This window comes from Anabas testudineus, chromosome 10, assembly GCF_900324465.2.
Source record: "Anabas testudineus chromosome 10, fAnaTes1.2, whole genome shotgun sequence".
NCBI lineage: Eukaryota > Metazoa > Chordata > Actinopteri > Anabantiformes > Anabantidae > Anabas > Anabas testudineus.
Genome location: NC_046619.1, coordinates 16,954,764 through 16,973,352, shown reverse-complemented (window position 1 = coordinate 16,973,352; position 18,589 = coordinate 16,954,764). Strand labels below are relative to the sequence as shown.

The following is an 18,589-nucleotide window of genomic DNA, read 5'->3' as shown; positions in this document are numbered from 1 at the left end:
TGGCACTGAAGTTGTAAAGTTGTCCTGGGTAAAAGTTTAACCTGCTCAGATGCCACAAAGTGTCAACTGGTACTGAAATGGCCGATTACACAAATGCAAACATGAATTCCTGGTAGATCACATAGTATTTTAATGTATGAAATGTATGTGTTAATCGTTAACTGCTGTATTACTTGCAACATGCTTTCCCTAACCTTTGTGTAGTGTTTTACTAACGAATCTGTGTTCAGAATTCAAGACAAAGTCAAAAACAACAACAACAACAGAAAGTATTAAAACCAGGAAAAAATTGTTTTGCGCCATTAGAGCTGCTCTCGGTTCGATAGAACACAACCACAACCATAAAACGAACCACAACAACAGCACAACTACTTAATACAAATACAAAAAAACTCAATAAGAAGAAAGAAAATCCGAAGAGCAACTAAATAGTTCAATAATAGTCATGGGTGGAATGCAGTGCAATGAACAGTGATACCAAGAATAATGATGTTAATTAATGATTCTGATCGTTCTCAGTCACGGGGGGGGAACAGTTGTACAGTTTAATGGCTACTGGGAAAAAGGATCTCCTGTGACGCTCTATGAAGCACTTGGCATTGATCCATCTGGATAAACGTGCTTCTCTGAGCAGCCAGCACACTGTGTAGTTGGTCTTAGGGCAAATCTTTATTATTACAGCACAAGATCGAAGCAATTGCTGACAAAAGACAACTGCCTATTGATTCATTGCCCAAAAATCCTTTAATAAATCAGTAAGAATCTCTGACTGCATGGTTGTTTCTGAGACTGTCTGCTAATGTAGCACTGCTGTATGAAATTCTGGATAAATCATTTAAATGGCATTTTAACAGGCATCGTTTCTCTCAGAAAATAGTTTAAAATAGCTGCTGCTGGAAAAGGATAAACTGAATAGATTTCTTTTTTGGGAAGCTAAAAATCTTGTCCTACAGTACATATAAGCTGCCTAGTGTATTCTGCTGACAGTATGAGTGTTTCTCTCGAAAATTTGAGGCTAAATTGCTGTGCTTTTTCTCTTCATGCACTATTTGTTTGATGTCTAAAATGAAATATGAGTGAGGCTGACATTGCTCCATTTTGAATGTAGATGGATATTTTGCTGTCTCATTTTGCAAAATTCAATCTACTCCGCTTTGATGTCTGAAATGGCTAATTTTGTGCTATAAAAGCAAATAATGTATCAGACAGCAACAATTTATAACAGAAAAATGCAGCTACACCTGTGCAAATATGATTCACACTGGTACAATTTATATTCACTCAATAACTAACATTTTCATCTTCTAAAAGTTATAACTGATAAAGCAAACAGTGTGCTGTATATAGGACACATAAGTTTCTCTCAAAGGCAAAGTGCTAAACTTAAGGAGCTTAATGTAGCCAGCAGGAGATCAATAAAGTAAAAGACTAAATTTAATATTCACCTGAATTTTATTAAAGTGTGCCACTTCTAACTATTTATGTTTAATGACTTTTGATCAATTAATTAAAGTGCTCAAGAACATTTACTCCTCCTCTTAGGCTCAAGGGAATGCTTTAAATACACATAAGCTCGAAAATAAGCATAAAGAGTAAAAGTGCCAAAAGGCAAATGAACTATATGAAGACCACTAGGATTAGTTAGATAGAAAGATTCATGAACAAATACATATGTTCAACATGTGTGAAAGTAGATTTTACTTGTTGAACTTTCTAAGACCTGCAACTAAAAACATCAGCCAAATGTTACTCATATTGCTTTGTTGAACGAAACACAGCTGGTTATGCTTTTAACGAACGAGCTGCTGAATGAATATAACTGTTTAAAGAATGGGGAATATTATGAGTTGGAGTGGGGAAAAGAAAAGAGGCATGACAGGATGTGTCGGATGTAATTGAAAAAGAAGGGTCATTTGTTATGTGTGTTTGTACATGCCCTGACAGTGTTGAAAAGAAACCTTAGCAGCCAATCAGCAGTTTTTGGACAACACAGTCAACGTGGCAGCTTTCATTTGCACCTTAACGACATCTCAAGGTGTTGTTCTGTTAAAGCAAGGTTTGAAAGATGCTGTGAAACTAGACCCTGATATTCTGCTAATCAAGTTAATTTGTCAGAACAGGAACACTGAAACCACTTGAACAAATTATAAATAAAATTACTTCAGCAACAGCAGGTTGAACACACATTTTATGTTGTGTGTTTCAACAAATAAGAAATGTATCATTTATTGAAGATTAAATCAAATGACTTAATATCATTTATAGAAAATGTGATCATTTGAAAGTTTGAATTAAGTTTCTAGTTAAAGGTATTTGGCATCAGCCTTAAAAACAAACAAAACTACACCACAGAAATAACTCTTAAATGAAGACTAATTGTGCTGACCATGCTGAAATGGCTTGTATCATGTTGCTGTATACCCTTTGTTAGTCAGCTATTAGTGCTGTTAGACACTACCATTTGAGGCAGCTCCACTTCAAGCAAGGCTCCTAGATTTAATTCAACTATGCAAGATAATTTACAAATCTTAAGAGCACTGAAACAAAGGTGATGCACATTAAGTACACTAATACACACTTCCCTCCACAGAAGTCAGCTGGAACCTAACCCTCACTGCTCTATACCTACAAAGCAATGAGGGTTATGTTCCAGCTGACTTCATTAAGTTTCATTTTCCATTTTATCTCTCCTGAAGTGGACCATTAAGTCCGTGCGCAGGGGTAACTGATCAGCTAATCTGCCTGTGATTTATGTGGCAGGGAAACTGAGGACTTAACTGAGCCTCAGAATGCATTGATTACTGACATGGTTAATTGGCTAAACCCACTGGTACATTGAGACGGGCTTATTGGAAATGTCAAATCAAGCAGCTCATTTGCATTCATGATGTATGGCGTCTATTCCAGCTTCTGCGCAGACAGCACAAACTGACACACATAGCTATAGAGGAAGGCCCTGGGATCTCGGCCTTGAATTTGCAACTGGCCATCTGGCCTTCCAGGACGTTGGCGTTGGTTGGAATTTTTTTCGCCTCTCAGCCTCCACATGTCTGTGTTGGAAGTGCTAAGGTGATATGTGCTGAATGGAGGATGAGAGCTTGGATAACTCCTGATGTGAGAGAGACTCAATACGCCTGTACAGTTTGAGGAAGGATCCTGCTTTGAAAGAAAATGTAATTGATTGAACAGTCTTGACAGAATCGTGAATATGTTGTTTTATTACTTGTTTGGCTTTGTGTTTCTCCGTGACTGTTTTGAAGATCAAAACAATGTCTGAGACAATGCTGCCCCAGAATTACCTACAGTGTAGGCAGATAAAAGCAGCGTGAAATTGAAAATGTTTGATTTTAGCAGAGGTAAGGGACATTACGAGAAACAACAGAGATGGCATGGATTTACAGTGTTCAAATAATAGGATCCACTTGGCATATTACAGGTTATACTGACGAATATGTTTTAAGAATAACAAAAAAAATAAAAAATACTCCAAAGTTTACTCTTGATCAACAATAGTAACATATGGTTTTCTAATTGGACACACAACATATTATGTACAACAACAACTAACGGTGAGTGGGGCTGCAAACATTTTTTATTCTACAAGTCATTGTATTTTTTTAAATAGTCTAAACAAACAAGATTAGTACAACACACAAAAAAAAAAAGAGAAAAGCTTCGTCTTTTAGAAATTCACCGCCTCCACGTCCAATTAACTCCATCAGGGTTATGTTCTGTGACAAAACCATCTCCAATTAAAATGTTTACTGCTAATTGTTTATAATCTTGCACCTGGGGTCAACATCTTGACATGTAAAATTATGTTTTTCTAAGAACTCCCACTGCTGGATATTACTGTATTTGTTGCTTTATCTTTATTTACCTAATTTAAATTTGGGGTTGAGGTTAAAATTCTGATTATGTCAAATACTACCGAATTTGATCATTATGAATACCCATAGTGTAGAATTGCAATAGATGAGATACCTACTGATTTACCTTAAATGGGTCAAGGAGCTGGGCCAGCAGCACAAGATGTCAAATAATATTCTATTTCAACTCAAGATGCACAGCAGGATATAAAGGGCACAGCAGTTAATTACATTTGAATTTTACATTAATGCATTATTGTGTGTATTGATTGTAAGTATCAACAGTTTGCAAGAACAAAGAACTAAAACGTCAAGTAAGGCATAATGAAGATGTATTTCAGTTTATATTCCCTTGTGATTTGATCAAAAACAATACTATCCATGTTCCTAGTACACACACACACACACACACACGTACACACACACACACACACACACACACACACACACACACACACACACACACACACACCACTTAAAGCTGCTACTGTACATGCAAGTTCTGAAAATCAAGCCAGCACTATCAACTCTATCTGCTCCATTATGCTCCACTTAGCCCCTCTCATACATCTTTCTTGTCTACGTCGTCTCAGTTAATGCAGTAATCAAGAACTTGCCAACATGTCAGACATGCGACCTCTGCCAGCAGCTAACATGAACCCAAATCCCAAAAAGTAATACCAGGAGCATGTTCACATATTGACTGACAGCTGTGAGCTCCCATCCCTAATTTATGCTTTTTCTGATTGGTTAGATGGGTAAGACTTGTTCAGAACTTTTGGAAGGGAACTGCTGCCAGATTGTTCAATTAATATGGGTCTGGAAGCCTTTGACAGCACCTCTCCTCATTAAAATGTTTTGGAACATATTTCTACTAAAGTATATTTTAAAAAACATCCCATCACGCATTTACACAAAGTTCCTATCCTGCCATCTGAGCACAGAGATGCAACAGAAAACCAGCATTCACCATCTCACCAGCTGTGGTGTTGGCACACTGAGATAAATGGACATTGTGCTGAATGTGTTTTCACCACTGCTACAGATTAATATGCACAGTTTCACTTTAACTTACTGATGTTCTAGTATATTCAATATATGTCACACACCTATTATTGAGTGATACACACACTAAATAGACTTGAGCCATTCATGGTTAATGAATAGGAGCGCAGATTAGTATCTGGCCACTCAAGACTTTCCCACACAGCAACTCTATAAAACATACATTCGACAATAAATACGTATGTACTATTTCATAAATTAGACTGCAGGAGACACTGGTAAGAATAACAGGATTCATAATTCAGCCCTGAAGCTGTTCTGTTCACAATAAAGCAGAAGAATATGCTATATCAAATTGATTTTAAGCAAAGAAAAGATGCTTAGATCCAACAGTTCTAAGAAAAATTGCTTCCATAGAGTTTAGAGTATGTCTTTCATCCTGAAAAGAATAAATAAATGTACAAATAACAGGTGTATGCAAAGCAAAGATTTGCTGTAGGTAAAAGATTTACTTTCTGCAATGTAGTCCCAGAATCAATAGGAAGACTTGACGATATTCATAAAATTCCCATGTTTTAAACTATTAACTGAAACATACCTGGTGATCAGTATGAATTTTTGCATTGTACTTTGGCACTTTTACTTTTACAGTATTGAAACAACAAGGTTAATTCATCTGTTTTCACACTGAAGATCTGAGTTTAAGATCAAAAGATCTTTTGTGTCAGATCAAACAAACTATTCTAACACAGAGTTCTAAAGAAAATAAAACTTAACACTTAGTTGATAATACACTGTTTGCATTAACTGCATCAACCTGCAGCTCACCGACATAACCAAACTGGTGTCTTCTTCTCTTTTTAATCAGTGCTAGGCTGCAGTTAAGGAAGCCTCCTTCAGTGGTTTGTTTTATTTTATCTGCTCATTGAGTTGTGTGGTTTGCTCACAATGTAGAGATTTGAATAGGACTTTGGTTGTGTACGGTAAAAAGAGAAACAAGGATAGGGAGTCTATCACTTCACAATATTAAACTTGCTTGTCCTAAAAGTAACTGATCTTGCTCAGCAGGGTTGGACAATCTGACTAAAAGATCATATAAACCTTTCTGATCACAGTCTATGATCTGAATTTCTTTCTTCACAGTTTTTAAATGTAGAGCACAGCCAGACTAAAATTAGCCAGCAGAGCAAAGTAATTTGTTCAATCAGCAGCCGGCTATCTCAGTGATTTACCCGAAATGAGAGACAGTGGACATCTTAAAGCTTCATCACAATATAGGGTGGTCAGATTACCCACCCCTACTGTTCGGTTTAACCAAAATGAAGGTGCATGATGCATCACAACTTTGGAAGAAACAGATAAATGAGAAGCATTATTGCATTTACACTTTACATTTCATGTAAATCATCTATGTCCATTAACATGTCAATGAATGGTATAAGAAGAGCTCTGTTATCATTACATACTACGAGAATCTCACCTCTGCATCCTAATGTTTTCAGAATTACACAATGCTCTCCCAGTAAATTTATCTTAATGCTCAATAAAATCCCTTATAATTCACGCTTTCCCTGAAAAATGTTCTTTACTTTCCCCTCCTTCTATATTCCTGACATTTGGGTCTGATATTTTGCTTGAGCTTTCTTTACTGTAAATATCCCCATCTCAACTCTCTGCTCTCTGCTGTGATTTCTCCCACAGCTCTGTTAGAGGTTATACTGGCAGGCAGAGACTGCTTGGTGGCTGGAGACTCATGCTCAAGTGATGAGACTTGCAGTCCACGTCTGCGGACTTTGCGTCAGTGTGTGGCGGGCAATGGCAGCATGAAGCTAGGCCCCGGTGCCAGAAGCCAGTGTGCCAACGCTGTGTCTGCCCTACTGTCCAGCCCCTTGCATGGTTGCCAGTGTAAACGAGGCATGAAGAAGGAGAAAAACTGCCTGAGCATCTATTGGAGCCTCCATCAGTCTATCATACATGGTCAGTGGCTACTTGACAGCAGCTGTCTTAACTGCTCAAAAACATTATTTTATAATTCTGCAAACAAGAAGTCAATTTTATTTACATAAAGCAGGTAAAATATATGATTTAGTCAACTGCAGCTAAATTGGTCTGGTTAAATAAAAATGATCACAAGAGCATTATTTCTTACAGATTAGATGAATTGTGAAGTTTCAACAACATTTTTATCTGTGTCTATCATTCTTTCAGGACTCAACCTGGTGGAAAGTTATCCCTATGAGACAGTGCAGAGGGATTACGACTACGTTCGCCTGGCCTCTATTACAGCTGGCAAGTTCACTGACCTTCACTTACTGTCACATTGTTTTATACTCATTTATCCTACTTTTTTCTAGCTAGAATATATGACTCCATGTCTTATGTTTCTGAAACAAAGTTACACAAGTAATACTACTCATCTAAACACACTGCACTGCAGCATCCAAAATCGTACCCGTCTTCAAATGACTCGATGGCAACCTCATTCAAATCAGACTCAGTTGAAATAACATAATGAATGTGTCAATGAATACTATTGCAGCCATTTTTCAATATCCAGAAAAAAAGAACATAAATATTACTGTTCTCTCATAGCCTCAGGTTTTTATAACCATGCATTTTTAATAAATTAAAAGAGGCCTACATTTGTAAAAGTAGATTACATTATGTGGATACAATAAATCTAAACAGTGTATTAAAAGGGTTTAAGTGTTAAAATATCAAATATTCAAAATATTCAGTAGCATGTCAAACACTTGCAACCGTTAAAATGATGCAATTACAAGTGATTAGTGATTGTTGTTGTGAAAGATCTTCACAAAGTCATTTGTAAGACGATACAATCTCTTGCTTTGTCCAACCAGCCATCCTGACATGCAGCAATAAATTGTCACTTGGTTTTAAAGAATGTCTTTGCATCTGAGTTATCTGAAGCTGTTACAGTCAAAGCCAAGTTTAGGCTACAAAGTACCACCCCAATCAGAATACCTGTCAGTGTCACAAAAACATAAACACAGAGAAGTGATGATTCCTCCCTGAAGTAAACAGCTCAGAGAATGAGTTCAACTGGTTCGTCATTTCCCAGGCAACATGTAAACAGCAGGTTCATTCAGGGGTTCAAACAAAGTACCACACCAATCATTACCATCTATAAATTGAGGACTCCTATTCACTGAGTTTTTTACAAGTCAGATAAATACTATATACAAATACTTATATCTATAACTGGGTGTAAGTATTATATGCATTTAATATATTTAATTTACATTAGTGTATTAATCTGGGTTGTGAGTGATGTTCGTGGACAATTCTATTATTAGGACGTACAAAAGACTTAACTGTGACTTACAAATAGTGAATGTAACCAATGACTGGTAACACAAGCCACATTAAGCCCAGTGGTCATTGCCCAATAATGCTTTCAGACAAAGTCACATTGAACCCCCTTTAAATTAGAATCTTAAATGATGAAAGCAAAGTGATGATTTGTTTATCTACAGTACACACATAAAATATGTTCCTGGATGTTTACAGTAACCTTGAAACAACAAATGGAAAAATGTCTCTAGTACCACGGTAGTGACGCACATTTCACAGATAAGAGGACAAGAGTGAGGGATGTGAAACAGACATGGATCATCACTGTACTGAATCCCAAAGCTCAAAATAGTTTGTGCAATGTTACACTGTAGGTTGACATTGCAAGCTAAATGCCTGGTCGTATATCATCATACTTCAATAATCATCAGGATGGAAATGTGGAGCACAGACCTGGTCCTCGTGCTAATAATAAAATCATAAAAAACATTTCATGTTTACTCTGTTCTTCTGGTCCTGAAGACCTGCCTCAGCCCTGTCCAGGCTGTAACCCCGTCTTTTTCCCCCAATTACAGCTGGGATTAGCTACAGAACCCCTACAACCCTTTACAGCAAAAGCAGTTAAGATAATGTATGGATAGATGGAAGAATTGAGCCTCTATTGTTTATTTACACACATTTCCACCTTAAAGCTGAACTTTAATTTCAAGCTGCCTATCTTGATAGCAAGAAAAGATTACATCGCAGCATGTTGAAAGAATAAACCGAGTACATACCTAAGGTCACATATGCTCAAATTGATATAAACAAACCCTTTTTTGCTCTATTGCTGTTACCAATATCTACGCTTGTCTTTGACCTTACTTTCATCCACAGACTCTGATGCTGGCATGATAACTGTGAATCGTTGCCTGGACGCAGCCAAGGCTTGCAATGTTGATGACTTGTGCCAGAAGCTGCGCACAGAATACGTCTCAGCTTGTATCAAACCCACTGCCAAATCCGGCCTGTGCAACCGGCCTAAATGTAATAAGGCTTTACGCAGGTTCTTTGACCGCGTTCCTGCCGACTACACACACGAGCTGCTCTTTTGCCCCTGTACGGACACTGCATGTGCCGAGCGTCGAAGGCAGACCATTGTACCCAGCTGCTCTTATGAAAGTCTGGAAAAACCCAACTGCATCACACAGATGAGGATCTGCAAGGCTGACTATGTGTGCAGGTGGGACAGAACTACATAGAAGCTTTTAATAGACTTCCATTTATTTCATTACGAGCCTTAAACTCACATCTATAACAGATATTAAAGTTTTTTTTTTACTTAGCTGTTTCATATGGATATAATAACACACTGCTATAATATGGTCATAATCCCCAAGTTTGTTGTGTTTAATGATCCAACTTTTTGCTCATGATATCCCAAATTATAAAAGCCAATGCTTCATTATCCCCCTTTATTCAAGCATTCCTTGAATATAGATTTTAGATATACTCACTGTACATATTTGGGTCATTGCTGTGCAGTATTATGGTTCTTTAAAACCAAATAAACAGCCATTCAATCAACAAAATGGCCCACTGTTTTAGCCTAAAGCTTTCTACCACCATTGGTTAGAACACCCCAGAGAGCCTGTTGGAATAACACATTAAATATTTAGCACAGATAAAGAGCCAGATGGATCAGAGTTATCGCTCATTGCTATCTCTGGTCATGGCCATTATTTTTCACAGCCCCATTACACTCAAAGGGCTTTACTAATGATCCCAGGTCTTGGGATGAAATATATTACTCTTTCTATCACTTTCACATTACAGTCCAATGCTTTCAGTCTTCACCAAAGCCAACAATAGTTCTTTATGTCAGAGAGGCAAACTCTTAATTAAAGCGTTAGAAAGAATCCATTAAAAAGAACAGGCAAACTTTTGGGATAAAACAATACAGAGATCTATTATGTTCATGCTAACCAGTGCCTGTTGCTTCTATAGGTCTCGTTTGGCACAATTTCAATTTGACTGCAAAGCCTCCGAAACTTCTGCCAGTGGCTGCAAGCAAGGGAACTATGGAGCCTGCCTACTCGCCTACACAGGGCTAATTGGTAGGTGCACACCACAGTGAGCACAAACATATAAAGGACAAGGTAAAGTAAAACGATCAGGTGGCGAAGCAAAGAGAGTATGTGAAAGTACAGATGTGCCATATGCTGTGTGAGAAGACGACAGAGGTAGGAATGAGTGAAGGCTAACTAGAGGGAAAATTAATAAATACACAAGTTAGAAGTGAGTGGGAGAGTGAAATTAAACCTGTTTTTCTAAACCAAACATTGTTTTAGAGACAAAAGTATAAAAATCTCTCATTACAGCAAAACAAAGCTCTTTATACAGTGTGAGGTGTGTTTAATTTGACTTTATAAAAGAGTGTTAAAAAAAAAAAAAAAGAACAGCATCTTCTTTTCCACACATTGCAGAGACACTAACCTAATGCATTTTAAGAACCTCAAATGGTGCCCCTCAGCACAAACACACACTTGGCATTTTCATTCCTGTCGTGTATTTATTAAAGCGCCTGAAATCCCACCTCCACTATGTATGAAAAAAAAAAAAAAAAAAAAAACTGCTACAGAAAAATAAATTAATAAAAGAAATCACAATGCCAGTGACCTAAAAAAAATTGGAGACAATTTTGGAGTATTTCTCAGTATCTATCTATTATTACAGCCAAGTGAGTGCACAGCCAGTCTAAACAGCAATACTAGAATATAATCATCCCTATACATCAGGTCAGGAAACAGGAAATGCTGTGTTCATTAATGTTTCAGAAAATATAGCACTATGAACACAGTGTAACAACTCAAAGGAGAATGAATATTTAATACTGATTGAGGCATGGTGCGGTCTCTCTGCAGGAAGTACGATAACTCCCAACTATGTTGACAACTCCACGTCCAGCGTAGCTCCGTGGTGTTCCTGCTCAGCCAGTGGAAGTCAGAGAGAAGAGTGTAATAATTTCCTGGGATCTTTCACTGACAACATCTGTCTCCGTAAGTATGAATTTATCTGCAACGTACTGGAACATACTGACTCAGGTTTCGGAGCTAGGGGTTGTGTTTATATAGAGGTATTTGTTTTCACATGGCAGGGGGATATAGAATTTGACTTATATTAGTGTCTTGGTAGAAAAAAGCTTTTTTTCTTCTAGGCTGCATTTAGAATTATTTCCAATCATGACTCAGTCCCTGACAGCTTAAAACAACTAAGTGTCTTTACAGGAAAACTAGTTCAGCAAGAGTGAGATGAGATCAAATGGTGAAAAATACTGTAAAATACAGTTTGTATTCAGCTCTAAAGACACAAACAGCAGCACCAGACTGCAATGATGAACATGGTACTTATTTATGGTTTGACAGTTTTCTCATAACCTGTAAATGTTCAGCACATAACTTTCATATTTTCCAATTTCAGCACTCAATCTAAGTTGCATGTCATACACAGTTAAAGTAACGCTTCAACATTTTGGGAATATATGATTATTTGATTTGTTCTCTTAGACTTAAATCAGGAGATCAATACCACTCTCACATCTGTTTAATAAATGTAAGGCTAAAGCCCAGAGGGAACAATATACACCTACCAGAATTAGTTTAATCTTTCCAAAAAAACTAACTGCACAAAGGACATATGTTGTATATCAGAAGTGACTGAGCTGTCGAGATTCAATGAGATGGTTGAAATCAGAGATCCTGTGCTTTTTGTAGAATTAATAATATGCTCTCACTTTTAAAGCTCTCAGTTCTTTCCCATTTACTCACTCCATCTCTCGTTATTAATCATCCCCTTCATGCTGTTTCCTTGGTAATTCTGCCTGGGTGTTCAGACAGTCACTTCTTAGTGAATTATAAGTAAGCTGGCTCTGTGATTGTTAGGTAATTGTATATTTATTAAATCTCCACCAAACACCTGATGTTCCTTTTCTTTTTTTTTTCCCCCTTGATGACAGAAAAAGTTAGACAGTCATGGAAACTTTCTTCCAGTTGGTTATTTTCGTAACTAATAATTCTAACCCTAACAATAGGGATGTTTCTTTCTCTATAGCCCAGATTTTGAGTGACATGTTATTTATGTAACACAGATTGGAGCTACGAGCACGACATTAAAACAATGTTTTCTTTTGGTCACTGTAAAATGGCTGTGTGAAATAAACTTACAGCGGTGCACAGTCCTGCAGTCAAGCTTGTGTCATCTAAGCTATTACTTCTACTGAATCCTTTGGTTGATCATTTGGAACAAACATACAGTATAAATTTCATCATCAGTTCTTCCAGGCAAGTCTTTAGCATCACTGTTACAGGTACAGGGCACAGGGAACAGAACTGTTCAATCGGAAAGTACCCGAATTGCTGAAACTAACTTTGGTTTCCTGTTTGGCATGTTAGCAAAACAACAGTTGACAATTTGCACTAAGCCCCAAGTACAGCTGTACTGTACTGTAAGTCTTTTAAGTATTTTGTCATACACCAAACTACTGGACAAATATGACCTGATGATAACACTAGATAAGGCATTGCCAAAAACCATAAAAACAAAGATTAATCTCTGAGCCAAATTTAATTGTTTCATGGTTGAGACATTTCAGTCAAAGAATAGTAGATTTAAGTAGTATTGAACAAAGTTACAAAAAAGTTATTTCAAAATAGGCCAGAAACATGTACATCTGTTGATAGCAAAATCTTCTTTGCCTACTAGCATGTCCCAGTGTTGACTTTGATCATTTATTCAGCGTTGTGTGTATATGTTTTTCACAGCTGGTCCACTTCTGCATGAGTTGCCTTGAGCTTGGCTCCAGGTAACAGGTCTAATCTTTCAGGAGGTTTTTCAGCGTTAATGGATGTGCTACAATGTGGACTAATGACTGTGAACATATTACTACAGTGGTTTGAAAGCCTCCAAACTGAAGTTGTTTGGTTGATGTTGTGAGCATTGTCTGTGAATTTGTGCTAATAAGCTGTGTAGAGGGGGCACACATGGTTGTTAGCCACTGTTTGCTCGTCACCTCTGCCTGCTGATGATTATGGTTTCAAAGTAAAAGTAAGTTGGTAAGTAAAAAAACAGGGTAGAGCTGTATTTCTGTACAGCTGTATCAATTAGGCACAAAAGTAGTCCAAACATTCAGCTATTTAGACAATAGAAAATTAGCTACTGAAAGAAACAAAACTATAATTGGCAGAAAAATGAGACACTAATCAAATATCATTAAACATATTGTACATTTCATTCTTAAACACTGCGTGTGATATCAGCTAATAGAGATTACAGTACGAATGGTGTTGAACACACTTCATGATAAGCTGGGGATTTAGGACCAGCGCAAATAGCAGTAGCACATAACGTAATTTCATACATTTTATTAATGGAAACAATAACATGAACTCATAGGATCATCCCAAAGTCCCGTAAGTGTACTATTAATTGTCACTTTTGACCTTCTGACATGTTGTCTTATGCTAATTCTGATGCTAACATGCTTTCTTATAACCTCTGCTCAGGACTGTGAATAAATAATGGTCCTTATTACTGACCTCAGTGAGCATATATCTATCACTGAACCTGTACGCATGATGAGAATCTTTGCCTGGTGTGTGCGGTGAGGTGAATCTTTGGCCAGTCTTCCCTCGGCCCCCTGCCTAGAAAAGATACAGAGAGAGGTCTCAGAGTTGTTTGGCCAGTGCAAATGATCTATGAGTTAATGAGGTCGATGTGGAGAGGCAGGTGCAGTTTGGATACTTGAAGAGAATACTGATCATTTTCTATTTTCTGTTTTTTTTTTCCTTCATCTCTCTCTCTTCTCTGCTGACCAAATCCAAACTAGCTCCAGCCTAGCAGAATTTACAATTCAAAATTAGAGGCATCTGCCACGATTGAATAAGACATGAATGAAACTTGATGAATACATATGAAGACGATGTTGCTGAAATCTAATAACGTTTTTACTGCTGGGTCTCACGTTTCAGGAAATGCCCTCTTGATGTTTGGAAGAGAAACAGGCCAGCAGCCGACTCTGAGTCAATCCAGTACACCCAGTTCCAGCCACAGCGGTAGAGAGAACAGGAGCGGTACTTCTACTCAAGGAACCATAGAAACTATGAGGAACTCTCTGAATACAATCATACCAACAGAGGTGTGCACTTTCTAATTATGGCTGGTGTTTTCTTTAGCAGCTTCACACAGTCATATCTAGCACTGTACCATTTCTGACACCAGTCAGAAACACTGTTCAGTAGTGAAACAAATTATATTGCCATTTTTAAATATTAGTGCCACTATAGAGTATGTGCAGTTTTCTGTGATTATAGGATTCTGAAATCATAAGCTTTGTTTGTGGGAGAATGAGGCAGTGAGAGCTGGTGCAGCCTGTGTTATGCTTTCAGCCATTCATTCTGTTATGGATTATTCCATGAGAGCAGGATTAATGTCTTATGTGGGAAACTTACAAAGTCTGCAAACAGTAGGATTTTCTTTTCTATTCTAACTATTTTTTCTTTATTGCATCACTGCAACATTTCAAACTTATGACATTTTTTATGATGTTTTAAACTACAGTATGTACACTTAAATGCATTTGAGATCACATTATTCAACATCACTAGGCTGACTCACAATGTCCTGACAAAAGAATCCTCTCCCTCAAGGGCATGTGATGTTTTCATCTGACCACACTGGAACAGTGAAGTTGGTCCAAGACCATTTAAACATTATTTACTGTAAGTGTGTTGCAAGCTGCAGAAAAAGGGAACACTCTGAATTTATGATTCACCCCAATCCAATGGCAGCATCTCATAATGCAAAAGGGATGGCTGCGGCTCAGGAGGTAGAGTGGGTCATTCACTAATCACAGGATTGGTCTTTTTTGAGGAGCTTGAGGCTCCTAGTCAAAATTTTGTGGTGTTCTGCATTCATTTGTCATAAAACATGATCTGATCTGATCTAATCTTCATTTAAGTCAAGAGTGTTAATAAATACAACGTGCCTAAAACAATAAAACACACACACACACACACACACACACAAATCAGATAGTTTATGTCTTTATAGAAAACAACCACAAAAACCTCATAGTTATAGCGGAAAAAGTAAGTGAACCCTTGGAATAGCAATAAACTAGGCATTTCCTGTAGCTGTGGATCAGAGCTGCACATCGTTCAGGAGGAACTTTAGCCCATTCTTCCTGCAGAACTCTTCAAGTCGTGCCATAGCATCTCTATTGGGTTGAGGTCTGGGCTCTGACTATTGGCCACTCCAAAAAGCAGATTTTGTTTTTCTGTAGCCATTCTCTTGTGGACTTTCTAAGAAAGACATTCTCACATTATCCTGAATACTTTTTTAAACCCAATCACTGCAAGGTGGCCAGGCCCTGATTCATCAAAGCAGGCCAAATTCTTATTTCCTCCATGATACTTTAAGACTGGCATGGTGTTTTCATGATGATATTCTGTGCCCTTTTTACACCAGATGCAGTGTTGTGGCGTCTTTCCAAATAGTTCAATCATATTTTCATCAGTCAACAAAGCATTTCGCCAATAGTGTGTCAGTGTGCTCTTTGGCAAACTTCAGTGTGCAGCAATGTTCTGTCTAATAAGCAGCAGCTTTCTTTGTGGTGTCCTGCCATAGACGCCCTGCTTGTTCAATGTTTTACGTACTGTAGAGTCATGAACACGGATGTTAGCTAGTTCCAATGCTGCCTTCAAGTCTTTGGCTGTCTATCTGGGTTGTTTCTTTACCTCATTAATGAGTGTTGTGCTCTTGGGGTCATTTTGACTGGCCGCTCACTTCTTGGTAGAGTAGCCACAGTCCCAAAGTGTCTCCATTTGTAGATTGCTTGCCTAACTGTAGACTGGTGAATTTCAACTCTTAAAACGTAGAAACTGTGAAAGCTCCTTTTGGCCAGGCATAACTCACATAAGCACATTCTTCCTGTGTGGAGCAAATTCAGAAAGTGTTTTTTTTTGTCAGTTAAAGTAGGTCTAGACTCCAGTAACCTTTCTGAGGTTATTATTCCAAGGGGTCGCACACTTTTTCTAGGTTTTTTTTTTCTAGGTTTTTATGGTTATTCTCAATAAAGACATAAAAGATCAGAATTTTTTGTATGTTATTATTTTAGGCACATTATATTTGTTAATATGCTTGATTTACATTAAATGCAGACCAGATAAGGTTTTATGACACACTAAAACAGAAAAACACAAAATTCAAAAAACCTTAATATACTTTTTCTTGCCACTATATTCCAAGAACTGCAATGGACAGAGATCTCCACCTTAGCTTAATTACAGTCATTTTTAAACCTAATCTTTGGGAAGACAGTTTGTAACATAATATAATATTAACAGCACTGGACTATCCATAAAATATTGCGATAATCTGATCTCTCTGTCTTTTCCCAGGCACTGGGAAATGAACTGCTTGTGGGCCAACCTACACTGCCATCCAACAGCCTCCCAAACTCTGCTTCATCTCCCATCTTAATGCGTCAAGCTGCCTTCAGCCTTCTGCCGCTGCTCCTTCATCTGCTCAACAATGGACACTAAAGCCTGTAGGGGGAGAGTATTGGGGACCCTCCTAGTACTAAGCAGATGGGAGGAACAGTGCAGTTCAGAGGAAAATGGACCATGTGGCATTATTCCTCCCTTTAAATATGTACAGTAATTCTGTTTTTCTATTTTTGTGTCTAAGTGGTCCAGTTGCTCCTGCCAGTGTTCTCACTATGAGTGTGGGAGAGTCCTGCAGATCGAAGCCAGTCTGTAAATTTGTACATTGTTGTTACGATCAACTCAAGCCAAAATTAAGTCAGAGTAAAGCTTTTGTGGACTAACCAAGCTCTCAGCTATCCTGATATAACTGTATCCATTTTCAAGAGTTATTATTAAAATATGTATGTATAATACAAAGACATGAAGTATGTACCAGTGAAGATTTGTATTATCAACAGAAGCTTGTATCTGGAAAAAAAAAAGGAAAATGGTCGGAGTAAATCAGTGAACGTTGTGGCTGCTCTGTACATAGCACACAAAGTAATTGGAGAGCTGCTGGAGTACATGACACTGATACCATTTTACTCAAGTGCAGGAAAAGTGAAAAGAGTACCATTATTATCATCAATACTGGAATAGTGGGGCGAATAGTAGACAGAAAACAGAGCTACATTTTGCTCAGATATCCTGGACAAAAGCCCTAATTCTCAAATGTCCAGCAGCACTAACTAGTAGAGATGTGCAAACCAGAGTACATAAGATAAAACTTGACATAAAACTGTCCTTCTTTCGTAAACTCTATTACATCACTAGGCTATTTGTCATTGCTAAAGCCACAGCAACTAATCATAAAAAATACCAAGTCCTTGGTCTTCAGCAAAGACAAGTTCTTGAACTTGAAGGGAAACTATCAGAAAAGCAGTAATGCTTTACCTGTAGCTGCTGTACTATGTGTCTGTGAGCGTAATATCCTTTCATTTCTCATTGTGTATGTAAACATTGCTGTATGGGGCTCTGAGTTATTGTGCCAGAGAGGGAAGTGAATAGTTTGACTAACTGTATTGAGCGTCGCCAACAGCATTGAAGAACCTGTTTGAGATTAGACAGTTATGAATGATTCAGTATTTTTTGCTCTGTGCAAGTGAATTCTGCACAAGACCAGAGGTGCTGCAAATAAAAGTTCTCAGATCATTATGTTTACACATTATGTTATTCAGGATTTTTTTTTTTTTAGAAGAAAAACAAAATCCTTTTGTTTGGTGCTGTGGAAGTGAACACACAGATTCTTTTAAGGAGACAGAAGAAACACAACAGAATACTTATTTACCTAAATTTACACTCAAATCACTTCTCATACAACTCTGTACTGGATTATTTGAAGAAAAAGTGGAACCAAATTTAAATAGTGATCCAGCCATTTGTTACCTCAAACCGACTTGATTTACGAATCTCACCAGCTGCTTAACTTCAGAGCCACTGCACACACACTATATATTTTACCTGGACCAAATAAAGTTCTTTAACATTTACAAAAACCCTTTTATTTATTCATTACTTGACAACTCAGCAGCTCATAGACAAAGGCCACTGTTTACATTTTGCCTTTAGTTTGTTGGGAAATGACAATTAACAGCTGAAGTCACAACAGCTCGCACAATTAACCTCTGATTGTGACACAGGATGATGTAATTATCTTCTTGTTAGTGTTGTGTGAGGTTGAAAGATACTGCGTTGTCAAGGATCAACATGGTATCTCAGGCAGAAAGGAAGTGGAAAAAAATACTACTAGTACTACTAATACTAGTACACCAATAAAATTATACTACAACTGCACCTTAATTACAAGCTTTAAAAAAAAAAAAAGAAAGGATTTCTGCT

The 18,589-nt window shown here is 37.5% G+C and overlaps 1 protein-coding gene across 1 annotated transcript in view; it reads left to right on the top strand.

Moving 5' to 3' along the window:
• The window catches only part of gfra4b (GDNF family receptor alpha 4b), a 38,415-nt gene extending 20,697 nt beyond the window's left edge, over positions 1–17,718 (top strand). Inside the window, exons 2-8 of the mRNA XM_026357244.1 lie at positions 6,576–6,851; positions 7,083–7,163; positions 9,066–9,411; positions 10,176–10,285; positions 11,093–11,227; positions 14,195–14,361; positions 16,625–17,718. Coding sequence (XP_026213029.1) covers positions 6,576–6,851; positions 7,083–7,163; positions 9,066–9,411; positions 10,176–10,285; positions 11,093–11,227; positions 14,195–14,361; positions 16,625–16,768 — 1,259 coding nt within the window. The 3' untranslated portion in view covers positions 16,769–17,718. The remainder of the gene's footprint in view (positions 1–6,575; positions 6,852–7,082; positions 7,164–9,065; positions 9,412–10,175; positions 10,286–11,092; positions 11,228–14,194; positions 14,362–16,624) is intronic.
• The last annotated feature ends 871 nt before the right edge of the window (positions 17,719–18,589 follow it).